This window comes from Sapajus apella, unplaced genomic scaffold (genome assembly GCF_009761245.1).
Source record: "Sapajus apella isolate SASKATOON/1434 unplaced genomic scaffold, GSC_monkey_1.0 scaffold44, whole genome shotgun sequence".
Classification (NCBI taxonomy): domain Eukaryota; kingdom Metazoa; phylum Chordata; class Mammalia; order Primates; family Cebidae; genus Sapajus; species Sapajus apella.
Window position 1 is genome coordinate 17219485 of NW_022436984.1, and position 27659 is coordinate 17247143.

Here is a 27659-nt window from a genome sequence, read left to right on the forward strand (position 1 = left end):
GTGCTCTGTCACACTGGTGCTCATTATCCATCTGCCCAGCATTCTCTCGATGCAATCAGGTAACTCCAACCCCTCGTGTGCACATGTGCATTTAACTCTGGGTTTTCCATGAACAGAAGCATTCTTACCCAATTCTGCATGATAACCTTGCTTCAGCTAAACCCAAAACTTTTTTTTCTGTCACTTATAGTCAGTAATCCTTCAAGCCTTTTGTTTTTGCCTAATCCTTTACCAAATGTAAGCATATTTTTAAGCTGACTTATTTTTTTCTGTGTCTAGAACAAGGGGAAAAAATAGACGAGTCTCCCATTGTTTTATGAATGATTATTATTTACATTGTTGGGCCAGCTCAGTCACAAACTTCCAAATACCACACGTTCAGCAAGGGACTGAACCATTTCCACTGCATTCAGGGCCCGCGTGGATCCAGGAGGCACAAATGGAGTCTTAATGGTTAAAAGACTTAAGATGTCCTATCAAGAAAGAAATACATGGCACTCTCATTTCACACATTCAGAGCAGTCATGCATAGTCAGCAGCTTCACTTCCATTTTCCCAGCCATGGTTTTCACTACCTGCTAATAAGATGATCTCTTATTTTGAAAACAACTATTCCTAGGATGACAAGAGCTGGAATAAATGAATACAAAACCAGAAAGTTCATTGTGAATCTAGATGTTGCACCTGGGCAGGTTTGCTCAATGAACTGAATTCCTTGAGTGAAGGCACACATTGGATTAGTTGTCACAGAAACATTTGCGCTGCCTGCCAAGGAAAAGATTGACAGTGTCAGGTATGGTTTATCTCAGGTAATTTAATCAACAAGTATTTACCAAATGCTTGCTAAGTACCCTTCTTAATGAAAAATACAGGACACTTTAGCAAGCCCAGAATTTACAATTTGATGAAGCAAGAGTGAGCAGTTCTGGGCTTTGGCTTCATTTGAAGATGGATATGTTTTTGTTTCTGTTTTGCGTATAGATTCATTACGTATTCGTGATAAAAATCATGACCACTTAGCAGGGGCTATCCTAAAGTTACTGACATTATCACCTAAACTTATTTAAAACAGCTACTAAATTCAGCCATATTCTTTGGTTGTCTTTGGAGTGGCCATGAGGGTTTTTTTTTTTTTTTTTGAGACCCAGTTTCACTCTGCCGTCCAGGCTAGAGTGCAACGGCTCGATCTCAGCTCACTGCAACATCCGCCTCCCAGGTTCAAGTGATTCTCGTGCTTCAACCTCCCAAGTAGCTTGTATTACAGGCATGCACCGCCACGCTTGGCTAATTTTTGTATTTTTAGTAAGACAAAGTTTTACCATGTTGGCCAGGCTGGTCTCGAACTCCTGACCTCACATGATCCACCCACCTCAGCCTGCCAAAGTGCTGGGATTACAGGCGTGAGCCACCGTGCCCGGTCACCCTGAGATTTCTAATGGCCATAAGGTCCTTGTCCTGGTCCTACTTCCATCTGGTGGGATTGAGGAATAGACTTTTGTCAAAAGTGTCTTTACTTAGCTAGTACAATGTACATTTTGGGGAACAAGAGGTCACATCAGCCTGCTTGAATGTGTTCAGTAGATGCAGGAACTGAGTCTATCTGGAATATACTAGAGTTTACCTTAGTGTACATAAGGCCTGTCATTTTTTAACAACATCAAAGTGGCCTTTACCTATTGACCTTTGACAGGAGACTAATTTGACCACTGCATATTTTCTTTCATTTTAAAAATCAGAGGCTGGGGTGGTGGCTCACCCCTATAATCCCAGCACTTTGGGAGGCTGAGGTGGGCTGATCTCCTGAGGTCAGGAGTTTGAGACCAGCCTGGCCAACATGGCAAAACCCTGTCTCTACTAAAATACAAAAATTAGCCAGGCATGGTGGCGGGCGCCTGTAATCCCAGCTACTCAGGAGGCTGAGCCAGGGAAAACCACTTGAACCCAGGAGGCAGAGATTGCAGTGAGCCAAATTGCACCATTACACTCCAGCCTGGGTGACAGAGTGAGACTCTGTCTCAAAAAAAAAAAAAATCAGAGAAAATGTTAGGCTGTATTTCAAAACAGAGTTTTAAATTGAATTATTATAAAACACAGCTTTTATTTCAAAAATACATTTCCTCTAAGAAATTGCTACCTCAGAGTAACATGTAAAAATAATATCCCCAAATAGAATACTTACCACAAGTGAAATTCAGTCCGTAGAACTCATTGACTACAAGAATCTCACTGCAATATTTTTGGAATGTAAAATAACTGATGATTTTAAAAGGAATGGGCATTTCTTGTATGTTTCTTAAAAAAAAGAAAACAAAAATGAAATTCAGTAGTCTCTGGCAATAGTCCCACCAGATGAAAATAAAGGCAATCCTTATGTCATGTTTTCCAACATGAATATAGTTTTCTATCTCTTTATTATAAAAGTTATGCTCGCTATAAAAAGAAACCGTCAAACAATATTAAAAAATATAAAGAAATACCATTGCCTAGAAATAACTACTGTTAACATTTTGGTTATATATATAATGTTTTATATAAATGGAATTAAACTATAAAACTATAAACTATAAATTAAATTATAAAGTTTTATATAAACTTTTTTTTTCAGAGGATAATTTGTTTATATTAAATTGAACATGTTATCCTTTTGGGATAGACCTATTACAGAATTTGGCATATACCCATTTGCATTTTGAATTTGTTATACATTTGCATTTAAACATTGCATGATAAGTTCTTTATTTATATATATATATTTATTGCACTTTAGATTCTGGGGTACATGTGCAGAACATGCAGGATTGTTGCTTAGGTACATACATGGCAATGTGGCTTGCTGCCTCCTATATCTGGCATTTCTCCCCATGGTATCCCTCCCCAATCTCCCTACCCTCTGTTGTTTCTCCCCTCTTCCCCCCAACAGACCCCAGTGTATGATGCTCTCCTCCGTGTGTCCATGTGTTCTCATTGTTCAACACCCGCCTATGAGTGAGAACATGCAATGTTTTATTTTCTGTTCTTGTTTTCTGTTCTCAGTTTGCTGAGAATGATAGTTTCCAGATTCATCCATGTCCCTACAAAGGACATGAACTCATCATTTTTTATGGCTGCATAGTATTCCATGTTGTATACAGAATTAAACTCTTCATCCTCTTTCCTAACCTACTCTTTTTCTGCCAAACATATGTCTCAGACATCCTTCCAAGTCAGTAAGCATAGCACTTTGTCATTTTTAGTCACAGCGTGGTGGCCTGTGATAGTGAAGACCTTAATTTAACAGTTCTCTCATGATCCATTACTGTCTACTTATTTTGGTAAGCACTATTGGCATAAACATACAAGAAAACACAGACCTAACACACACCAGTTGGAGGAGGAGATTTGTGATTAAACAGAAAGTTGAAGGTACCAGGGTAGGAAGTTAGAACTATTCTAGAATATAAAGGAAAAAGGAAGGAGAGACTGAGCCAACATTTATTGTGAAAATGAAATATGTCTCCTCTCCAATCTATTTCAGGTGAGACTTTATGCTGACACTGTGATCTTCTTAGTCCACTATATATTTTCTGAAAATCAAAAGATATAAAATTTTGTTTGCAAGGCACCAGTTCTAGGAGCTTGAGAACTTCAAAAGACATATCCTATCCCTAAGGAACTCATATGTAGCTGGAGATATAGAATATATCCTTACAACTATAAAAATACACACGCCACCTCCTGTCACAGTCTTCCTTTGGAGTAATGAACTATTTGTGAATAGTTTGTCTCAAATAGTAGCCTTGGCCTCCCAAAGTGAGACTATTTGTCTCAAATAATGGTGAACCATTTGTGCCAAGAAAGTATAAAAACATGTGTGCCATATATCCATGATATTCTTGTATTTAGTACATATGGGTTCACCTGTTTCCAAGTGGCCCCCAAACTTTTAGTTATTGGCAATTTCCTAAGGCACAAAATTGAGTTAACCACATTGAGAGGTTGCTCATTGAAAAGGATACATGGGAATCTGGGAAGGAATTAGGGGAAGAGGAAGGAAATTCTAGGAAGGCAGAAATGGTATGAGTACAGGCATGTCAAGGGCTGCATATGGGACTGACTAGATCAGAAAGACTGGAGCAGAGGATGTGAAGTATGAACAGTGGGAGGGAAGCTTGAAACAATAGCCAGAAACAGGCATTTCAGGTGCTTGACATGAGTTGAGGATGAATGACCATAAATGAGAAAGGTCAGGCTGAAGTCAGCATCCTGAGAAAATTAACCTGACTCCAGCAAGTAGGATGGCCAGAATGAGGACAGAGTAAGAACAGCAAAAATAAATAAATGAATAAAATAAAAAAGGAGCAGACTACAATAGAAGTATAAGATGACAAAGGTCTGAAGTAGGATGATGGCTGTGAGGGTGGCTGCCTGGTGGCTAGAGTGCTATCTTGTTGAGGTAGGAACTGCGGCACCTTTGTTTCTCCCTGTACCACACAGAGTCAAACACAGAACGTTCCACATGCATCTACAGTTTGATATCAGAAAAGAAAACCAACATAATTTGATGAGTGATACAGTGTGTATACAGTTCAAAGACAGAGGACTCATTCACTTATTCACTCAATTCACAAATAATGTTTGCAGGTGTAATTGGTCCACGGCCCACGGGCTGGCCGCTGAGAAGGTCTAAAATGATGAATAAGACACAGCTGCTGCCTTCAAGAGGCGGCTAATCTGTTACTGTAAAGGAAGACTGTGACAGAAGGTAGCGTGTGATAGGCTGAGAGAGAAAACAAGGGGCTTTCAGAGACAGTGTGTCTGTAACGTTTGGAACAACGGACTGTGCGGGTGACAGAAATGGATCAGTGAAAAGCACAGACAAAAGGACAAGCAGCGGGAGGAACCAGAGATCTAGATGTATTGACACGACATTGTCCACATTATGTTGGTTTGTCCTTTTTTGTTGTTGTTGTTTTTGCTTTTGTTTTTGAAACGGAGTCTCATTCTGTCACCTAGGCTAGAGTGCAGTGGTGTAATTTTTGCTCACTGCATCTCTGCCTCCTGGGTTCAGGTGATTCTCCTGCCTCAGCCTCCTGAGTAACTGAAATTACAGGCACGTGACACCACACCCAGCTAATTCATATTATGTTGTTAAATGGGAAAAAAAGGTATGCTTATATGTTACACAACAGGATGATTTCATCTTTATTAAAAATTGTATAAAATTCTGCCAGGTACTGTGGCTTACACCTGTAAACCCAGCACTTTAGGAGGCCAAGACAGGCGGATCACCTGAGGTTAGGAGTTTAAGACCTGCCTGACCAACAGGGAGAAAATCCAACTCTACTGAAAATACAAAATTAGCTGGGCGTGGCGGTGTGCGCCCGTAATCCCAGCTCCTCGGGAGGCTGAGGCAGGAGAATCACTTGAACCTGGGAGGCAGAGGTTGCGGTGAGCCGAGATTGCGCCATTGCACTCCAGCCTGGGCAATGAGCGAAACTCCATTTCAAAAAAACAAAAAAAAGTATATAAAATTCTAGCAAGGACTACAACAAAATTTGACTCCGGGCTCTGATACTTCAGGTAACTTTTACTTTCTTTCGCGTATAGATTTATATTGCGTGCAGTTCTTCCCCCAAGAATTTGCATGATTTTGTAAGCAGAAAGAATGGCAAAGCTAGTTTCCTTTGTGTTTGAAAGAGGAGGGAGCCGCCAGCACAAACGCCGCAGGTAGTTGTTCACTAGGGAGATGATGACTGGGGAGAAAAATGGGTAAATGAAATGACTAGCAGGTTGATGTGGCCTTTAAGAGTGGAGTTTTAATTCAGTGATGGGAGTGAAATCCATGTGCAGCCTTGGGATGTTAAGATTTTACAACTAATCTGAGAGTATTTAGTATTCTTGGCCACTGCCTACCTTTTAAAAGCAATTAACTGCCAGGCGCAGTGGCTCATGGCCGTAATCCCAGCAGGGATTTGGGAGGCCAAGCCAGCGAAATCATTTGAAGTCAGGAGTTTGTGACCAGCCTGGCCAACATGGTGAAACCTCATCTCTAGTAAAAATTAAAAAATTAGCCAGGTATGGTGGTGCGTAACTGTAATCCCAGCTATTCAGGAAGCCGAGGCAGGAGAATCACTTGAACCTGAACGGTGGAGGTTGCAGTGAGCTGAGATTGTGCCACTGCACTCCAGCCTAGGTGACAGAGTGAGAAGAAGCAAAAAAAAAAATAAAGAGCAATTAACTTCCTTTTCCTAAAAACCGAATACAAATGCTTCATATGATGGGGTTACTTCCAGATAAATCCATCATAAATTGAAAATATTCTAAGTTAAAAGTGCATTTAAGGCTGGGCGCAATGCTTACACCTGTAATCCCAGAGCTTTGGGAGGCTGAGACGGGGGTATCACCTGAGGTCAGGAGTTTGAGACCAACCTGGCCAATATGGTGAAATCCCATATCTACTAAAAATACAAAAATTAGCTAGGCGTGATGCTGGGTGCCTGTAATCCCAGCTACTCAGGAGGCTGAGGCAGGAAAATTACTTGAACCTGGGAGGCAGAGGTTGCAGTGAGCTGAGATGGTGCCACTGCACTCCATCCTGGGTGACTGTGTGAGATTCTGTCTCAAAAACAAACATACAAACAGAAAAATGCATTTAAGACACCTAGCCTACCAAACATTACAGCTTAGCCTGGTCTACCTTAAATATGCTCAGAACACTTAACGTTAACCTACAGTTGCGAAAAATCATCTAACACAAAGCCTATTTTACAATAAATTGGTGAATATTTAATGCAATTTATTGAATCCTGTTCTGAACATACAGAGTGATTGTATGGCTACTCAAAATATGATTTCTAGGCTGGGTGTGGTGGCTCATGCCTGTAATCCCAGCACTTTGGGAGGCCAAGATGGGCAAATCACTTCAGGTCAGAAGTTCGAGACTAGCCTGGCCAACATGACGAAATCCCATCTCTACTAAAAATACAAAATTATCTGGGCATGGTGGCACACCCCTATAGTCCCAGCTATTCAGGAGACTGAGGCATGAGATTCGCTTGAACCTGGGAAGCGGAGGTTGCAGTGAGCTGAGATTGAGCCACTGCACTTCAGCCTGGGTGACAGAGTGAGACTGTCTCAAAAAAACAAAAACAAAATACGTTTTCTACAGAACAGGTATCACTTTCTCAAAAAATCTAAGTCGGGGATCATCTGTGCATGAAATGGCACCAGATTAACTGAAACAGTGATTCGAATAACAACAGAGGAGATGCTGCCTAAGGCTGGATCTGTACATTGCCAGCTTGATTCTGTGCTGTTGGTGTGATTTGATTTCTGCATTTTTCATGAATGTTAATAATCCACTTAAGCAACATGGACAAATACAATATAATGGTCTTAGTGTGAAAAAAATCCTCCTTGATTGATCAAAGCTTAGTTCACTTTGCTTTGTAATATCTCACCTTCATATAACTCACTACAGTTTATAATGTGTTTTCATATTGATTATTTCCTTTGCTTCTCATGATCCCTTGGGGTTGGTGGGGCTGAAATCGTGATCTCTTTTTTATAAATGAGGAAACTAATTTAGATAGAAAAGCAACTGTGGCAAGTGGTAGAGGAAGTTTCTGACTCATAGGTCAGCCTTGCTCCAGGAAGTCACGTGCTTCACAGCCTTCATAGTGGTGTGACGAGCAAAGTCAAGTCTGAGCTTCATTTTCTTATCTGAAAATGGATTGCTCTGAGAGTTAAATAATTAAACACACATTTATAATTTTATATAGTAGATGCTCAGTAATGTTTTTGCTTTTTGATTGGATTTTAAAATTTTAAGTCAAGTCCTGATACAGTGGCTCACACCTATAATCCCAGCACTTTGGGAGGCCAAGACGGGCAGATCACGAGGTCAGGAGTTTGAGACCAGCCTAACCAACATGGTGAAATCCCGTCTCTACTAAAAATACAAAAATTAGCTGGACGTGGTGGTGCATCCCTGTAATCCCAGCTACTCGGGAGGCTGACGCAGAAGAATCGCTTGAACCCGGGAGGTGGAGGTTGCAGTGAGCCGAGATCATGCCACTGCACTCCAGCCTGGGTAACAGCGAGACTCCATCTACAAAAACAAAAGTCAAAGAAACAGCCTTCATGTTTCCTTGGGGACCCATAGATTAATTACTAGATCCCACTCACATCACCTGCTGGGATCATTTTTACCCTTTTAAAATTTTCTGCCCTTTTTGCTGCTGCTTTTTTAAAAAGTGCGGATATATTTTTTCCTGGTTGTAAAATGATGCTTGTCCATTATAGAGCATTTATAAAATACAGAAATATGAAGAAAAAAATTAAAATCAATATCACCCAGAGATAATTCCTGCTATCATTTGGCTCATGTCCTTTATGCCTTAATACTCTTTGGAACAGTCTTTTATCCTGCAGGCTCTTTTTTTTTATCTGACTAATCTTAATTCCTAAGAATAACTGGGAATTGCGAACTACAGTACCCACTCAACAGTATCAGGTCAGAAATGAACTAATGCATGCAAGTTATTTAGCCTGTCGCATGGGCTGTGGGTTTTTCCTGGAGCATCCAGACTGGTTTTCTTCTCTTGGTATAACGGCCTATTACATGTGAATCATATCATAACATAAACTTGTCAGTTCCTGATTCTTAATAAAAAAGACATTTTATTGGACAAATGAACAGTTCAAGGTCTAAGGCAATAATGATTAACAAGCAGTATAAATGTTCCAGACTATAAGGTAATATCTGAAATCACTATCAGTTCTCCTCTGGAATTCCTTTACAACAGTCACTATTAGGTGATCATTAATAACAGATTATCCCAATCTAAATTTTGGAATTGTGATCTCTTACCTGAGGAATCCAGATCCAATCAGCACCCCCGCGATGCACAGCAGAGCCACTACACTGTTGACTATATTTGGGTTTTGGACCATACCAAGTAGCACAAGAGTTAGAAGTTCACCAATTAAGTGGGGGGCCAAGAGAGCAGCAGAGAAATATCCAAATCTGGCAACCTCAGGATATAAGCCCAGTGTCCTAGAAAAGCATAAGCTCTTTAGTTTCTTCTCCAAGGGCTGGCATTTAATACTGCACTTGTCTCTATGAAGAAATCCTTGGTGGTGAGTGGGTAGGAGGAGTTTGCAGAGCAAGCCACACTCCCCTTTGAAAGGCCTTTTTGGAAAGGAGCCAACATTTGAGACTATTTATTACATCAAATTGTTCCCATTGGCTGCAACTCAATGGGAGGCACCTTTTCCCTTTCACAGCTCCTTCAGCTCTCATAGGAAAACATTAAATTACTTAGACAATGGTCACAACTCACTGCAGTAAGCAGGCTTGTTGAACTCTACAGGCTTCTTCATAAATAACCATATTCTGCCTAGCTAGCACCACACCTACCTTCATGTTAAGGGCTCATTCAGTCTGCTTCCCAGCCCCTCCTTCCCTGAACCTCATCTCTGTCATGTGGGATTCTTGCTCATGTGAAAACCCCTCACTTCTTTTGTCCTCGATCAGGTTAGCCCTCCCCAGGCCAACTCCATTCCATTCTTGTCTTTTATTCTACCAGCCTCATCCATTGACTTGACCTTTGTTTTCTTTTTTGAGACAGAGTTGCGCTCTGTCACCCAGGCTGGAGTGCAGTGGTGTGGTCTTGGCTCACTACAACCTCTGCCTCCTGGGTTCTGGTTATTCTCCTGCCTTAGCCTCCCAAGTAGCTGGGATTACAGGTGCCTGCCACCACACCCGGCTAATTTTTTTTGTATTTAGTGGAGATGGGGTTTCGCCATGTTGGCCAAGTTGGTCTCGAACTCCTGGCCTCAAGTGGTTTACCCACCTCAGCTTCCCAAAGTGCTAGGATTACAAGTGTGAGCCACTGTACCCGGCCTGACCTTCATTTTCTTGTAAACAAACCACCCTATATCCATGCACCTTTCCTCTTATATCCTTTCTCCGAATTACATTTCCCTGGTGATAGTGTGTCTTCAGCGATCATTAGGCATGGCTGCTCTTTATCCCGTTTGTAGAGTGAGCAAAAAAGGCTGGCATGTCTTATACTCACCCCTCCTTAACACTTACTCTTCAGGCCATCTACTTTTCCTCTGTACAAATCATAAGGTTTGCTTATGCTATCGATGCCATTCCTCACTGTGGTCTTCTGTGACGTCTAAAGCATTCTCTCACCTTTGATGATTTTATAGCATCTGGACCAGGATCATTTTTTCTACTCTCCACTATCATTTTCCTCAAACTCTTTAACCCTCTTGATGAGCCATCCACATCAGTGGTTCCTAATTAACTAATCTCCTCAATTCCAGTGGCTCCATCTACCTAATCTTGATGACTCACCATGTTTTGGACTTAAATATTACTCAAAAGCGTTCCACTCCCAGGATTTCAGAGTCTGAGGACACCCTCTCTGATCATGGCCTCCTGCCTCTCACTTCCCCAGTGCCCTCACTGCTGCAGATGCTTGGCCCCTTCTACCATTCTTTGCCTTATCAATTCCCACATCTCAGGACCCTACTCTCTCTTAAGCAATTGAAGGTGTGCTGGACAAGACATATTGCCACACTAACTGGGTCCCCTCTGCCACTTTGCTTCAGCTGGCTCCTGGACCCCTATAATTTCTTCAATGTGTATTGAGTTCTAATAGCATATTCCATTACGACTGATATAAACTCTTACTTTAAAATTTTCCCCTCCCTGTTTCATTCTCTCCCCAGTGCTCACCAGCTGAATTCACCTCCTATTTTATTAATTTCTTGCTATCTTCATCATCTCTATTTTTCATTCTCTCTCTCCCCCTCTGTCTTCCTATACCCCATCTTTGAAAGCATGACCCTAGCTGCTTGCATCCTTGATCCCATGTTATTTGGATTCCCCTATCCCTACCTTGGTCTACTCTGGAAGCTTCCTCTTTGACTTATCCAAATTTTGGCTGCATTTTCATCTACTCTCAATCTAACGTGTTCTGATGGTCTTATTTACCACATCCTAAAACAACCATAGTTTGAACTTGGTCATTTAAGCACCTGTCCCTCTTCATCCTACCCTGTAATACCAAGCTTCTCAAAACAGTATCTGCTTCCTCCATCTCACACCTTACCCTCTTGTAAACCTGACTTGCACCCCCACAACTCTACTGAAGCTCTGTTTTGGAAGATGGCAATGGCCTCCTCCCCTGATGCCTCACCTCCTTTAACCCCTGCGCTATTGAAGTGTTCTTCACTGCGCAAGGAAGTGACACTTCCTTGGAACTCTCTCCTTCCTCATCCTCTCTGACGCAGCCCAATCCTGCTTCTCCTTCTACCTCCCTGATCACCCTCTGCCTTCTCTGTTGGCTTGCTGTCCTCTTCCTACCCTCTGAATGTGTCTGTTTTAAGATTTTACACTCAGGCTGCTTTCTCCCTGCCCCCGGGCCCCACATGCACCTGGATCCCAGCTACTTCAGAGCCCTCTTCTCCGGCCCAGGCCATTCCCTGGCAGGTGTCATCTTGGTGGTTTGTTCTCAGGTCTCCTGCAGCCCACAGTTGGGCTATTTACAATAAAATTAACGTCCTGGAAGATCGGACATTGCACTAGACACTGACGGGCAACGTGTAGATCCTCCAGAGCAGAGAACTCCACCCCGGAGCTCTCCCTGCACAAGTCCCACTGGCTGTATGACTCCATGGGAGCCTGGCCCTGGGTGAAATGAACAGCCCCTCACCAGTAGCACACACTGCTGAAAATCATGGTGGCAACAACGCTGAAGGGGAGGACATGCAGCACGTAGGCCAGCAGCATCTGCCACTTCTCGTAGAGGCCATCCTGACTCTCCTGGTCGCTGACAGCTCGCAGCACAGGAACTGGGGATGGAAGGCGGTTTCAGAACAGTCAGTCACCACCCGGCTGAGAGAGGGAGGGCTAGCTCAAGCTGAACGTGAGGTCTGTCAGGGCTGCATGGGGTGAAAACCAGCTGGCAGGGGATTCCTAGGCAGGGAAGGAGGGGACCTGCCATCCACAGGACAATAAATCCCCACCCCAGAAATCTACACTCTACCTGAATTGCAATACAGTTGCAAAAGATGTAATTTATTTCCTTCTCTCTAAAGCGGGGAGTTGTCACCAGTTCAATAAAAGTGCATGCAAAGGGGGCAGGAATCAGTGATTTGAAGCACTTTGTCTCCTTTCTGTGCAGGACTCCCCCCACCCCATCCCACCCCTGCCACCAGCAGCCTGCATTTTACACTTGCTCTCAGAAGGCCAGGCAACCCTGGTAAATGCAGACACTGAGCCTTGCCTCTCAGGTCAAGCTCTAGGGCAACTTCACAGCAGCGGAGTCCTCTTCTCTTATTCCCTTACAGTGTTGCCTTTGGGGAATCCCTCTAACATCCACTTCCTGCAACATTAGGCAACCAGGTATTGTCTCTGGAATTCCACTGAGTTTAAAAATGAGGTGCTGGCTGTCCTAAAATCGGCTCCAAAAAGAAGCTAATGGTGCGGAGGTGGCCTAGTCGCTGAGCCCCCTGGGCTGTGCATCTAAGGTGGCCAAGATGAGATAGGAGGAATGATCTTTTGAAAAACTCCTCAAACCCTCCCCACCAGCACATCAGCACTTCCTGTTTCCCTGGATCCTCAGCCCCCAGAGAGATCCACCTGGTGAGCTCATTCATATTAACATGTTGGTAACTCAATAGTTACCTTTCCCCAGAGAGGGAATCCGGAGGGCCAGGTTTAGCTCAGAGAAATATCCTTATGATGGTGGACTGTTGTAAGGTGACAGCTGGAGAAGGGAGGTGTTTAGGGAGAAAGGTGCACCTCCAGCACGTGGACACTTACACAGATTCACAGCGTTGAGCATGCCTGTGTACGGGGTGGCTCCCACAAACTGGTACAGGAGACCCACACGGTCCTGGATAGCACCCTTTAGCACATTGTTCTGGACCCGTAGAACGAAGAAAAGGAGGAACAAACCCATGATCAGATTCTGAAGGAGACGCATAATCACTGCCAGCTTATTTCTCACCAAATTTCTTGTCACTCTCCTGAAAACAAACAACCCTGCTGTAATTCCTTTTCTGAACTGTTATTGGGGGATGGCTAAAATCCTCCAATGGGCATTGCTCACATGTGTGAGCCTCTTACCTCAAGAGAACACCCAGTTTAGAGAAAACTCCGGGAGAATCTTTGGTTTTGAAAGGAACCATTGGTAATGTTTTCAGGTGTTTCGTTCTTTCAATATTCTCCAAAGTTTTATGACAAATCGCTGATTTCTTGTAAGCAGATTCTATCATCTGGACTCTCTTGTAGGTTTCTATTTCCCGTTCCTTGCTTTGGGTATCCACTGATGTCAGGTCCACTAAAAGTTTTTCCCAAAAGATGTCACCCAAGTGTTTTTAAATGCATGTATGTACATGGATATACATTTGGTACAGGAGTACTGGCCATAATACCTCATCCCATCAAGATAAAACTTGTGGTTAATGCCTACCTATAAAATCAGAATACTTTAAAGCATCCCAGCTGGGCCTTGAGGATCCCATTGGGATGGTCTGGGAGAATTTGGAAACTCAGATAATGATTCTCTGATAAAGTAGTAGCAGGGCACCAGTTTGTTTGAGAGAGCTCCCCAACCTCATTCTGATAGTCATCTCTGGCAAGTTAATTGACCAGGCCAAGTAAATTCCTTGAAGAGCATAAAACACAAAAACAAAAGCAACGGTCAAACCCACTAGTGCTGGTGTCATCCAGGTAGGAATCTGAGATTAGAAGTTTAAAAACATTCACAATGGGGAATGTGAAAGAAAAACTTACTATAGAAGTCAAAAGGGTTTGAATGTTCAGGACAAGGGTAACCGCAGTCATGGAAGAAATCAAGCATTTCCACTGGTGTGCCACAGAAAACCAGCTCTCCGAAGCTCAGGATGGCAATTTTGTCAAAGAGCTGATCAGACAACAGATGTAGTTAGTGTGTGATCACAAGAGCAGCAATGTACTTTGAATGTCTCCAAGAATACTGATGCAGGGCCAAGGTCAAGTATTCCTTATAGTCACCATCTCTTTATGGGAAATACACTTCCGAGCAGTCAGTCCTTCAATGGCCTTGGCCCTGCGTCAGTATTCCTGGAGACAGTCAAAGTGCATCGCTACCCTTGTGAGCCTAGGCTAGCACTGTGGGTTATGCTGCCTCCATCGTGAGGCCCAGCATCATATCTGGGTTAGACAGGCATGACTGGACCTGGGTTAAGTCCCAGCCACACCATGTGGGTGACTTCAGGTGAGCTGGGGTGGGTCTTAGTTTGTTTCTTTATTTTCATTTTAAATCTCAGCTTCTACTCTATAAAAAGCAAATAATAGCTAACTAAAGGGATACTGGGTGGGGGAAGTGAGATTTTTTTTGGAAAGAAATCTGTAAGATTTAGTGGAAAAACACAGCCTTCGAAGCCAATATGGCTGTGAAACCCTAATGCTAGCTTTTTACTATTAATAGCTGTGTGATCTTGGCTCAATTTGTTTTTTGTTTGTTTTTTTTTGTTTGTTTTTTTGAGATGAAATCTCACTCTGTCACTCAGGTTAGAGTGCAGTGGCACGATCCCGGCTCACTGCAACGTCCTGGGTTCAAGTGATTCTTCTGCCTCAGCCTCTTGAATAGCTGGGTTTACAGGAACATGCCACCATGCCTGGCTATCAATTTTGAATCATTGCTAAGTTTCACTCTTTTCCTCTGTAAGGTGAATATGCTGAAACACACCTCATAGGAGTGTTGTGCAGATGAAATGAGCTAGGTACAGAAAGTATGTGGAACATGGTAGGTGCTGAAAGAAGTGAGTTTTCATCCTTTGCTCTTCCTGTCTTAGGTGCTGTTGGCTTCAGTTGCTCTAGCACTAATCCTTTTTTTTTTTTTTTTTTTTTTTCTGAGGCAAGGTCTTGCTCTGTCACCCAGGCTAGAGTGCAGTGGCATGATCATGACTTTCTGCAGGCTTGACCTACTGGGCTCAAGTGATCCTGTCACCTCAGCTTCCCAAGTAGCTGGGACCACAGGTGTGTACCACCATGCCTGGCCAATTTTTCTTTTTCTTTCTTTCTTTTTTTTTTTTTTAAGAGATGGAGGGTCTCACTTTATTGCCCAGGTTGGTCTCAAACCTACTGGCCTCAAGTGATCCTCTTGCCTCTGCCTCCCAAAGTGCTGAATTACAAGTGTGAGCCACCATGCCTGGCCACTGCACAAATCCCGCCCCTGCCCCTGTGATTCCCAGCTCAACACACCATAGACCCGGCCTTTACAAGTTGAACCCCTTACCTGAAAAAGCTCAGAACGGGGCTGGTGAATGGTAAGGACCACAATTCGGTTCCTGCGAGCCAGTTCCACCAGGAGGATGACAATCTGATTAGCCGTCATGCAGTCTAGGCCTGTGGTCGGCTCATCAAACAGCATGACCTCTGCCAGCAAAGACAGGCCAGACTTCTGAGGCACTGTAGAGCCCAGGCTCTGTGCTTCAAACTCAGAATTCTCAACTGTCCCTTATTGAATTTGCACCCCATCCAAACAGTATGCAGTGGGAAGTAAACATGGAAACTGGCTTTCAGCCTGAGCTCAGGAGAAAGGACCTGACCTGGAAGGGTCTAATTCCCAGCTCTGGAGCACATGTGGGGCTCAAACCCTCCAGGGGACAGGGAGTAAGGAAATCAGGCCTCTCATAGGGTACTAGGTTCTGCCCAGGGCACCCTGCCAGGAAACAAAGGCTGGCAGGCTGGCATGAAGTTGTTTTGAAACAAGACTGAGTGGAGGTTAGTCAAAAAGACATAACCTCATTTCATGTCTGTAACACTTTCCAACACCAGCAGGGTCTTTGCACAGGGAAAAAAAAAAAAATCTGACCAATAAAACAAGGTCTGAAGTGTGGCAGGGATTTGGGTTCTTTAGAGGGTTTAAAGTAACTTATTTCTACCTAAAAAATGACAAGGGGGCTGGGTGTGGTGGCTCATGCCTGTAATCCCAGCACTTTGAGAGGCCAAGGCAGGCAGATGGCAAATCACTTGAGGTCAGGAGTTCAAGACCAGCCTGGCCAACATGGTGAAACCTCGTCTCTACTAAAAGTACAAAAGTTAGCTGGGCATGGTGGCGGGTGCCTGTAATCCCAGCTACTCAGGAGGCTAAGGCAGGAGAATCACTTGAACCAGGAGGCAGAGGTTGTAGTGAGCCGAGATCGTGCCACTGCACTCCAGCCTGGGCGACAAGAAAGAGACTCCGTCTCAAAAAGAAAAAAAAAAAGTGACAAGGGCTCTTAAAAACATCTCTACCTGCCTTCTAGTGACAAACCACCATCTGAAGAACAGGCAGCCCTGGTCTGCCACAGTGCAAAGAAAGGATCTAGATGCAGTCTGCCCTCTCCAGCTGCATATGAGTGGCGAGGGTTCCCCAGGCGATAGGGAAAATGACCAAACCAGGCAGAGGATCGACTACTCTGTTTTGACACTCCCTTCCCCACAACATAAACACTTTTGAGTGTATTATTCAAATTCCTATTTTAATTCCTGCCATTTCATGAACACCTGTGGTCATACCAAAACTCACTGGCTTTCCCCAGCCCACACAATGGTATTGCCCTGGTAAGAAGAAACAATTGGCCAGCCAAGGCTCTGTATTCATGGAAGACTCCGGTGGAACACTGCAACACCAATGCAATGCTTCTTAGTCCAAGAGCTGTTTTGTTTGGATGATGGAATCACATCGGGAAATGAGCTATACAGCATTTCAAAAAAAACGGGCCCCTAGTTTGAAAAACCTGTGATTTCAGTTGCATGCGACCCCCTTCCTGAATGAGGACTGTGAAGAAAGGGCCCAAAGTGTCTGCAGACACACAAAAGATGCCCAGACAGCGGCTCGTAACAGTTCTGGGTGTCACTTACTGGGATCCTGGAGCAGCTGGGCTGCAATGGAGACCCGGCGCCGCTCACCGATGGAAATGCCACCCAAATTGTAGTTGCCAATCAGTTGGTCTGCCACATGGCTCAGACTCAGTTCTGCCATGACGGCCTCCACCTGCAAGAGACACAAATTACAGGAAGGCTGGGAGTGGCTGCAGCTGTTTTTTCAACACCTGCCCCACCCCCAAGAATGCAAGGGCCAGTTCCAGACTCACCACACCCTGGGGAAAGCACATCCTTTATAGTAATATGATCCAATCTGGCTTAAATCATAATATACATCTCAGATCAATAAACAATATGAATTTTTTAAAACATCCGCAGAGGCTGGGTGCTCTGGCTCATGCCTGTAATCCCAACACTTTGGAAGGCCGAGGAAGGAGGACTGCTTGAGGCCAGGAGTTTGAGACCAGTTTGGGCAAAAAAGAGAGACCCTGTCTATAAAAAAGAAAATAAATTAGTTGGATGTGCTGGCATGTGCCTGTAGTCCCAGCTACTCGGGATGCTTAGACAGGAGGATCGCTTGATCCCAGGAGGTTGAGACCCCAGTTAGCCATGATGGTACCACTGCACTCCAGCCTAGGCAACAGAGCAAGATCCTTCCTCAAAAATAAAAGTGGGCTGGGCGTGGTGGCTTACGCCTGTAATGCCAGCACTTTGGGAGGTCAAGGTGGGTGATTCACTTGAGGTCAGGAGTTCAAGACTAGCCTGGCCAACATGGTGAAACCCTGTCTGTACCAAAAATACAGAAATTAGCTGGGTATGGTGGCGGGCACTGGTATCCCAGCTGCTTGGGAGGCTGAGGCAGGAAAATTGCTTGAACCCAGGAGACAGGTTGCAGTGAGCTGAGATTGTGCCACTGCACTCCAGCCTAGGCGACAGAGCAAGACTCTGTCTCTAAATAAATAAATAAATAAATAAGATTCCCTAGAACAAAAACTGCTATACTTGCTGCAGGAAAATTAACCAGGAAACAACGGATACGTCCTTAAATTCCCATTTGCAGGAGGCTCAGTCACTCCAGCCCATACAGAAAAATCCCCCAAAGTTATGATTACAATATCACTTACTTTTATAAGTGTTTGGGTTTTGAAACTTTATTATAATATATGTTTTATATGTTTAAAAAACCCAAGTTGATTTGAACTAAACCTGTTTTCTACTATATAACCCAGGTAAGTGCCAGGGTCCTATGTGGTGCAATCTCAGTGGGGTTTTGCATCAGAGACATATAATCTGGCCTTCAAAAGTAATTAAAAATAATTCCAATCTTTACTTGAGTTTCTTTAAGGACTTTAAGAGGGACCCAATTTATAACACAGCCACACTTAAAATTCCCTTTCCTCCAATTCTCTTCGCTCTGCTTAAACCCTGCAGCTCCCTGAAACCCTTCTTCCTCCTCATTCTCAACTCCCCCAAAACAGTAACTAAAAAAAATGCTTTACTGACTTTCTAATCAAGAAGCTTGACTTTCTTCCTCCGTCTCTTGTCTTTCCTTCCTCAGCTTATCTCCTCTCCAGAGACCTGTTAACAAATCTATTTCTGTCCTCCTGTACTGATTACCTCTATCTGCAGAAAGCCCGGGGAAAGCAGAAACAGAAGATACTCATGTGGTAATGAGTTTTGTTTCCAGACATCCCTAATAAGGCTGTGTTATGAAAATGGAAACAAAACCATTGCATTACAAAACAATAAGCTCGACTTCAGAAGAAGAGAGGATGACTTGTGGACCAAAACTCCAGAGGAGTCAGGGGAAGGGCTGGATGGCATAGATGAAGCTTTGACCCACCCAAATAATGGACATATCTGAAATAGGCACAAAGGAATAATGAGAAGATAAAAATGCATAAGTAAACTAGCATGATATATTCTGGAAAAAAAAGAAAGGTCTTTTCTTGCCATCAGGGTAGAAAGATCCTAGAATTAAACTTTGCTTGACGCAGTGAGATTTCTGTGCTCACCAGCCAGTGTAGATTCCCCAGCCTCCTTCTCATCTCTGTAACATCATAAGGAGTAAGCTTGCCCCTCCTGGTTTAGAAGGGATGGACGGAGAAGACATTTACTTAATTTGTCTCAGAGGTTTCACACCCCAGCAGGAATGCTCTCCCATATTTTGGAAACTATTGGAAATAGAACTCAGAGTCCTTGTAAGGACCATTGAGATAATCAAGTCCCACCCTCCATGCTCTGTGCTTTCACATAATCTGATGTATTCCTCACATTGACCCCAGGAGAAATGCATTCTTATTGTATTTTTTATAGAGGAGAAAACAGAACGATCTATAACTTGCCCAAGATCATGCCATTAGCAAATGGCAGGGCCAGGATTGAGAGGACTGTTTGTGCTCTCTCAGGTGGTCTGGGAAGCCTGAGCCTTAGCCAACAGCCCCCCAGACACAGGCTGCTCACATTGGCCATGCTTTATTTCCAGGTTCTTCCAAGGACAGGAGCAGATCTGCCATGCTCTCTCCTTTGTTATCATCAGCACTTCCTTCCCACTGAATTGCTTGTCAGGATTTCACACCCTGTGGACTGGATTTGCTCAGAAAGGACTCTCAATTGGAGAGAACTCTACTATCAGGAGTTCTCCTGCTTCCATGGAGCTGTGCCACTTGAAGGAGGCATGTCCAACTGTCATTGGTTCCCTGGGTGCTTGTGGGCCTTCTCAGACTAGAGGGAAATGAAACAGTTTCCAGGTATGGTTCCAGGTGGGTTTACCTGTGGCTACTTCCAAACTGGATACATTTAAGAAAGAGATTGGAACCTAGAAGGAGTTGACAATTCAATCATTTCTTCCTTCATTAACTCAGTCCAGTTTGGATGAGGCACATTCAAGACGCCTCCAAGTCAGCTGAGAAAAATCAGTGGCAAAAGTATCTATTTAAACAGGGAACTTGTAGAACAGCATGGTCCCAGAGAATGGTAATGTAAGCCACAGACAGAAGTGAAATATTTCAGTAGCCATATTTTAAAAAGTAAAAAGTGAAATTAACATGATATTATTTACAGACAAAATACTATTTCAACCTGTAATCAATACTTTTTGAATTTTAATTTATTTATATATATATTTATTTATTTGGTTGGGGGATACAGGCTATCCTTCAGGCTGAAGGGCAATGGTTTGCTGCAGCCTCCACCTACTGGGTTCAAGAGATCCTCCTGTCTCAGCCTCCTGAGCAGCTGGGATTGCAAGTGCACGCTACCACACCTGACTAATTTTTGTATTTTTTGTAGAGACTGAGTCTCACTATGTTACCCAGGTTGGTCTCAAACTTCTAGACTCAAGCAATCCTCCCGTCTTGGCCTCCCAAATTGCTAGGATTACAGGCCTGAGCCACCCTGCCCAACCTAAAAATTCTTAATGGGCTTTTTCACATTCTGTTTTTTCAGACTCAGAGTCTAAAATCTGATACGTGTTTTACACTCAGAGCACGTGTCAGTCTTTGGACTAGTCACATTTCAAGTGTTCCAAAGGAACATGTGACAAGGGGCTGCTCTCTCCGGCAGCGCAGGGTGAACGGTGCAGGATGCAGGGCACGCTCTAGAGTGAAGGGGTGACGAGCACAGGGGAGGAATGGGTAAGTGTAGGCAAAGAGACGAGGACAGCGGGGATGCAAAGGCACTCGGCTTGCCCGCTGTAAGCAGAGGGCTGCACCCACCTTCTTCTGGAAGAAGCCTGGGCTGCCGCGGCGGATGGCCAGCAGCGCTGTGTAGCGCAGCGTCTCGCGCACGGTGAGGCTGCTCAGCAGGGTGTCGCTCTGCAGGAGACGCGGGCGTCAGCGTCGCCCAAGCCCCGGGGGCGGGCAGGGGGCCGGGAGTGTGGGAGACGCGCCCACCTGCAGGACGTAGGAGAAGCAGTCCTGGAACTGGTCCCGGCGCAGCTCCTGGCCGTTCACATACACCTCCCCCAGGAAGGTCCCCGTGCGCCGCAGCCTCCCGGACATGGCGTCCAGCAGCGTGGTTTTCCCGGAGCCTGGGGGGCGACAACAGAACCCCTCCGTGCTGGCCTTGAAGGAGCTTCCTGAGACCCTCTGTGCGGGCCTGACCCCGCGGGCCAGGAGTGCTACGTGATGGACCCTGTTCTAGGGATTAAGGATACCGCAGAATACAGGCCCCTGCCCTGTAGAGCGCCCCCCAATGTGCATGCCGCCGTCTCGTGGGTCAAACCCTTAGGACGCAATTGAGTCTCTGGATTGTCCCCTGAGTGAGAGGCGCACGCCATTTTTCTTAGCTGGGTCAAGACCAAAGATGCTTTCTCTGCTTGTTTATTTGCCTTTAAAACTGTTTTGGATTGAAAAACGAAACAACTATAGGTATCAGAATAAGAGCAAAGCCAAGACTCTTGGAAACGCCTGGATCCTAGAATGTCTGGATTTCTTTTTGTGTCCCGCTGGGGTGGTCTAGTTATACCCGGATGTAGGTGACATTGCCTAGAGCCTTGCTCACAAAGCAAGCAGCATCAGCAACCCCGGAGTGCTTGCCAGAAATGCAGAGCCCCAGGTCTCACCCTGACCTGCTGGGTCAGATCTGCTTCTGTCGAGTTTGAGAAGCACTGGCTTGGTGAGTCCTTTGGTAAAACCAAGTTGGCCACAGCCTGCACTAGAGCCTGGGGCACAGCCTTGCTGGATGTCACTAGAAAGGTTCCCACAGAGGGGTTGTGGTGAACTAGCTGCCTGCTGGAGGTGACTGGGGGATGATGCTTCCCTTGGTTTTCTTTTTCTTTTTTCCTTTCTGTTTTTCTGAGACTGAGTCTCGCTCTGTCACCTAGGCTGAAGTGCAGTGGCACAGTCTCGGCCCACTGCAACCTCTGCCTCCCGAGTTCAAGCCATTCTCCTGCCTCAGTCTCCCGAGTCGCTGGGATTACAGGCATGCACCACCATTACTGGCTAATTTTTGTATCTTTAGTAGAGATGGGGTTTCACCATGTTGGCCAGGCTGGTCTCAAACTCCTGACCTCAGGTGATCCTCCTGCCTCAGACTCTTAAAGTGCTAGGATTACAGGAGTGAGCCACTGCTTTTTTCTAAGGTTAAAGGTTAGGTGATATCTTTAGAACAAGAGCCTGCTGGCCCCTCAGTCATATTAGACACACTTACCATAGACCCAGAGTTCATGGAGACAGAATGACCTCCCAGACCTTTCCTATCCAAGGAGGTTGGGAAGTTGGGATTCATAACAGAGAAATAGACAGGAGGTTCTGAACCATCTGGGAAGATAGCAAGAGAAATCTACTGATGTGATGGCTTGTGCAGAGCCAAAGAGATCTTTTGTTAAAATATATATATATTTTTTTTAGATGGAGTCTCACTCTGTCACCCAGGCTGGAGTACAATGGTGCGATCTCAGCTCACTGCACCCTCCACCTCCCTGGTTCACACAATTCTCCTGTGTCAGCCTCCTGAGTAGCTAGGATTACAGGTGCCTGCCGCAATGTCCAGCTAATTTTTCTGTTTTTGTAGAGATGGGCTTTTACTACATTGGCCAAAGTGGTCTTGAACTCCTGACCTCAGGTGATACTCCTGCCTCGGCCTCCCAAAGTGCTGGATTACAGGCGTGAGCCACCACGGCAGGACCTTGTTAAAAGATTTTTTTTTTTTTTTTTTTTTTTTTTGAGACGGAGTTTCGCTCTTGTTACCCAGGCTGGAGTGCAATGGCGTGATCTCGGCTCACCGCAACCTCCGTCTCCTGGGTTCAGGCAATTCTCCTGCCTCAGCCTCCTGAGTAGCTGGGATTACAGGCATGCGCCACCATGCCCAGCTAATTTTTTGTATTTTTGGTAGAGACGGGGTTTCACCATGTTGACCAGGATGGTCTCGATCTCTTGACCTCGTGATCCACCCGCCTCGGCCTCCCAAAGTGCTGGGATTACAGGCTTGAGCCACCGCGCCCGGCTAAAAGATTTTAAACAAACTTGCTTCTTGCTGTGAGAGGAACAAAGATGAATAAACTCCCTTAGCAGTTGTCTTCTTTTCTAATGCATGACTGACAAAACTCAGAATTAGCCCCAGCATGTTCAGAGTGGGGAAAGAGGAAACCCATTATAAAGACACAAAATGTGACTTGATTGGGATTGTCTTTCAAATATGCCCTGTAATTTCTCAGTCACATGGTCCTTCTAACCAGACCCACCCTGGCTTTACATTTTTTGGATCCAATCTGAACTCTGGCAGAAGCTGCAAATATTCTGTGTCCCAGCCCCACCACTTCATCAAAACCGGCCTCTCCAGGGTTATTAAAGCCACTTTCTTGTTGCCAAATCCAGTGTATATTTCTCTGGGAGGGATCCCAAGACAGAACCACCCAACCAAGTCACTTCCAGAGTTCTGACCCATAGAAACTCTGGGAGATCGTGGGTGTTGTTTTAAGCCACTAAATTTTAGGATACTTTTTTTTTTTTAACAAAGAAATACATAATGAATTTAGTTTTTTTAAAAACATGTGTCAAATGTTATTAACTGATTAATGAGGGAACCAGCAAGATGACAAAGCTCATTCATATGAGGATATGAGAGGCCAGGAGCAGTGGCTCACACCTGTAATCCCAGCACTTTAGGAGGCTGAAGCAGGTCGCCTGAGGTCAGGAGTTTGAGACCAGCCTGGCCAACATGGTCTCGAACCCCATCTCTCAACCCCATCTCTACTAAAAACACAAAAATTAACCACGTGTGGTGGTGGGCGCCTGTAATCCCAGCTACTCGGGAGCTGAGGCAGGAGAATTGCTTGAACCTGGGAGGTGGAGGTTGCAGGGAGCCACGATCGTACCACTCCACTCCTGGGTGACAGAGTGAGACTCTGAGAAATTGATATGCATAGTCAGTGGGGGAAAGAAGGTTGGAATAAGATAGCAAAGTAGACACAAAAATGGTTAATGCCCTAAAGGGCAATAAAACTATAACATTTGTGGTTTTCTTTTCTAATAGGACAGAAATTATTTACAACTAAATTATCTGCAAAGCAGCATCCAACTCAGAGTCTACACCCTCCTCAATCAGATAGCTGTAGGCAGGCTTGCTTTAGACTATACTCTAGTGAGACTTTGAACATATATGTCATCGTCTTTTGCCTCGCCAATAAAGATTTGATGGACAATGCTGCTTGAGATAAGACACCAATGAAATTGTCATTTTATGCAATACTATGGAGTCATTCATCAAATTATTTTACTCATTTATTCAACAAATATTTATTAAGCACCCACTACATGACCAGCCCTATTCTAGGTAATAAGGACACAGCAGAATACAGTCCCTGTCCTTGTAGAACTTGTAGCCCACCGTGGATTCATTTCAGTATAAAGGGTAGGCATTGTCCGAAAGCCGTGATTCGGGGTCTCATCAGAAACCAGCCCACAGCCCCCACCCCAATCAAGAGCCCCTTCCACTGCCTTGCTGTATGTGCATGAAACATGACATTGGCCTTTGGGGTACACTTCTGAGATGGGAGGGTTCCATTTCTTGTTGTTCTTAGAAGCGGGACTTCTGAGAAGGGTGCTACATGCCACCCTGCTTAATCCTTTTTTTAATTCTTTGTAAGGACTGCAACAGCCGAGAATTTGTTAAAGGGATAGAGGCAGTATTTTTTCTTTTTAAAGAAGCACATTGTATTTATCAAAAGGAAGCTGAGCATGACCCTGGATGTTACGGTACATGTGTATAGTTAGATACTGCTTAAAAATGGAAATAAGAAGTGGCAGGAACTCTTTGAAAAGTGTAACAGCTTTAGTCAGTGCTATGGTCTGAATGTGTATGTCTCCCTAAAATTCACACATTGAAATCTTCACACCCAGGATGACGGTATTGGGAGGTGGGGCATGCTAGGAGGTGATACTGGGAGATGATTAGGTTATGGAGAGCTCTTATGATTGGGATGAACACCTCAGAGACTGCCCCCTACCTCTGCCACACAAGGTTAGGGTGAAAAAATGGCTGTCTAAGAGGAAGTCACTCTCACCAGACGCCAAATCTGCTGTCCCCTTGATCTTGGACTTCCTAGCCCCTAGAATTGTGAGCAACAAATTTCTGTTTTTTATAAGCTACCCAGTCTATGGTATTTTGTTTCAGCAGCCTGAATGGACTGAGGCAGTCTAGAAATTCCTCTCAACAGCACTACAGTGGCCATCTGGCTCTGTGGCTGCTGTGGCAGATGAATAACCGTTGATTCAGCTCCCTGGCTCTAAGGAGGCTGACCATGCCTACATTTGGTCATAGACTTCAACAGAGACCCCATCTCCATTGAGGAGAATAACACAAGTAGAGAGCGGCAATGAATGTCAACAATTTGCAAGCAATAGCTCAATCAAGAGGCTTCTGTGAACCCAATTTGTCAGAAGCATTTAACCTTAAAATGTACATGATAATCCAGTGTAGCAGACACTGTGGTGTCCCCTCTTCAGGGCCAATGCTGCCATCCCCCAGCTGCTGGGAACATCAGCTGCAGAGGATTCACAGCAGGGACTCTCCCAGGGAAGTGCCCTCGGCCACGAGAAGCTGCCTCACCAAAGGCTATACTCTCCAGGGCAATGACTGGCTGATGCAAGGACACAAAGGCAAATACAGCACTGACTTTAGGCTCAAAGGTAGCTACCCTGGGAAAGAGGAGGAGAAGGATGATGTGGAGGATGGGCAATGGATGACCTCAGTGCAGTTTGTAATGTTTAATTCCTTAAAAAAGAAAGAGTCTGGGAAACATAGCAAGAACGCTGTCTCTACAAAAGAAGATAAAAATAAATTAGCCAGACATGGTGATGTGCACCTGTGGTCCCAGCTGAGGTGGGAGGATCACTTGAGCCCAGGAGGTTGAGGATGCAATGAGCCAAGATTGTACCACTGCACTCCAGCCTAAGTGACAGAGTGAAACTCTGTCTCAAAAAAATAAAGAAAAGACCTGAAACAGATAAAATCTGATAAGGCCCGATGCTAATACTTGAACTTTTAAATATTATTCTCCAGTCTTTTTTTTTTTTTTTTTTTCTTAAGACAGTGTCTTGCTCTGTTGCCCAGGCTGGAGTGCAGTAGCACCGTCTTAGCTCACTGCTGCCTTAACCTCCCGGGCTCAAGCAATCCTCCCAGGTCAGCCTCCCGAGTAGCTGGGAGTACAGACATGTACCACCATGCCCAGCTAACTTTTGTATTTTTTTTTTAGTGATGGGGTCTCACTATGTTGCTTAGGCCAGTCTTGAACTCCTGGGCTCAAGCAATTCTCCCACCTCAGCCTCCCAAACTGCTGGGATTACAGACATGAGCCACTGTGCTCAGCCTATTCTCTATTATTGATTGTATGTCTGAAATATACCATCCTAAAAAAGGACCGGTGGAATCAAAGATAGGGGCTTAATGGGCATTTTTGTGCTTATTTAATTCATTTTCCTTTTCCTATCTCTAGGCAGGGTACAGATAGGAGAAACTGTGTTTTCTGAGTACTTTTATGTGCCATGGAACTGTGGGGGGTTTTATATTTTGAAATATGAATTCATGTATGTGTTAGGCAGGATTTTATACTCTTTCAAGGATCTTTCTATAGATTTCACATTGGTAGCAGGTTCTATTAACAGTCAGACATAGTTAGATTTCATTCTAATATCAAACCTGTGGCTTTCTTGCTACAACTGTATCTGTTTCTTCAGGGTGGAGTTTAACTCAAGCCAAAGCCTTTTCAGAATCCTTCTTCCCAAGCTTACCTGAGCTTCCGAGGATGCACATGATCTGCCCGCTCTCCACATATAAGGAGACGTCTTTGAGGATCTGCCTGGTCCACTGTCGCCAGCAAGATGTGATGTCCCACCAGGGCCCCACACGGTTGCTTTAAAGGAAATCCCAGGAAGGCAAAGGCAGCGTGGGGCCCTGGAAGGGGCTACACCCAGGTCCCCAGCATTGATCCCAGCTGTGTCCCACCCCAGCTATCTTCAGACAGGCTCCTAACTTGTTTCAGCCTTGGCATCCTCCTCTGTAGAACCTGGCAGGTAGCGACCGAGGCTGTCTGTCACCTAGGGAGGGGGCCTGTGCTGGAGCTGCTCCGAATGTCCTGCCCATTTGTCTGGGAGGTGGCTGTCCCTGCATTCGTCACCTGGATTCAAGACTCCTTGCGTTCCCAGCCCCCCATTCCCCAGATTCTCTCCATCCGCAGAGGGCAAGCGGTAGACACTGGGGTAGGCAGGGCACAGCTGCAACTTTGTTTATACTCAGGCCATTCCCTGGGCAGGGGGAGGAGCCATTTACTGTTGCTCCCCATTTCCCAGTGCAGCCCTCCCCCTCTCTTCTCTCCACCTGATCCACTGAAGATGGAGCCCAAAGTCCCCAGCCAGGCAGCTCAAGAGCAGCGGAGGGTGAACGTAGGGCCCCGTGCTCCTGAGGAGGAGCAGCAGCAAGGGCTCCGCCTTACCTGATGCTGTAGGAGGCGTGGAGGACGCCCAGACTGTGAGGCTCAGATGTAGTGGCGGGTGTCCCCTCCAGGGAGCTCTGGGAGCCCCTGTTTACCTGGAGTCCTATAGAGCCTCCGGGGGTCAAAGATGGAAGGTCACCCATGGCCAACGGGCAGCAAAGCTGGGCAGATTTTCTGGTAGCCTGACCCTCCTCGGAGTGGCTGCAGTTGGGAAGCCAGTGGCAGACTGCCCTGCCGGCTCCACCTGACCCTCAGGATGGCAGGACTGGGACTTGGCCAAGGAGGCCGTTATCTGATGTACCTTTAGCCAGTGCGTCCTTATCTTGAGAGAGGGCAGAACACGTGTGTCTGTAGGTGGGCTTGCCAGAG

The 27659-nt window shown here is 45.1% G+C and overlaps 1 protein-coding gene and 1 long non-coding RNA gene across 4 annotated transcripts; one reads left to right on the top strand and one right to left on the bottom strand.

Moving 5' to 3' along the window:
- Positions 1 to 313: 313 nt before the first annotated feature.
- On the bottom strand, positions 314 to 27635 carry ABCG5 (ATP binding cassette subfamily G member 5). 3 transcript variants are annotated; one of them, XM_032239439.1, is made up of 13 exons: positions 27291 to 27635; positions 26590 to 26711; positions 20752 to 20888; positions 20575 to 20673; positions 16895 to 17027; positions 15285 to 15424; positions 13799 to 13928; positions 13130 to 13343; positions 12959 to 13029; positions 11712 to 11850; positions 8852 to 9037; positions 2180 to 2292; positions 314 to 765 (listed from the first exon to the last, which is right to left on the bottom strand). In XM_032239439.1, the coding sequence occupies exons 1-13, from the start codon at positions 27431 to 27433 to the stop codon at positions 572 to 574; spliced, it is 1821 nt and encodes a 606-aa protein (XP_032095330.1). In that variant the 5' UTR covers positions 27434 to 27635; the 3' UTR covers positions 314 to 571. The 3 variants fall into 3 exon arrangements, with proteins under 3 accessions (XP_032095330.1, XP_032095329.1, XP_032095331.1); XM_032239438.1 differs by having other exon boundaries at positions 12824 to 13029; XM_032239440.1 differs by lacking the exons at positions 314 to 765; positions 2180 to 2292 and adding an exon at positions 3056 to 3563 and having other exon boundaries at positions 12824 to 13029.
- On the top strand, positions 5434 to 18786 carry LOC116524249. Its single transcript, XR_004257240.1, has 2 exons — positions 5434 to 5559; positions 18417 to 18786. It is a non-coding gene; the product is annotated as an uncharacterized LOC116524249 (long non-coding RNA).
- Positions 27636 to 27659: the final 24 nt, after the last annotated feature.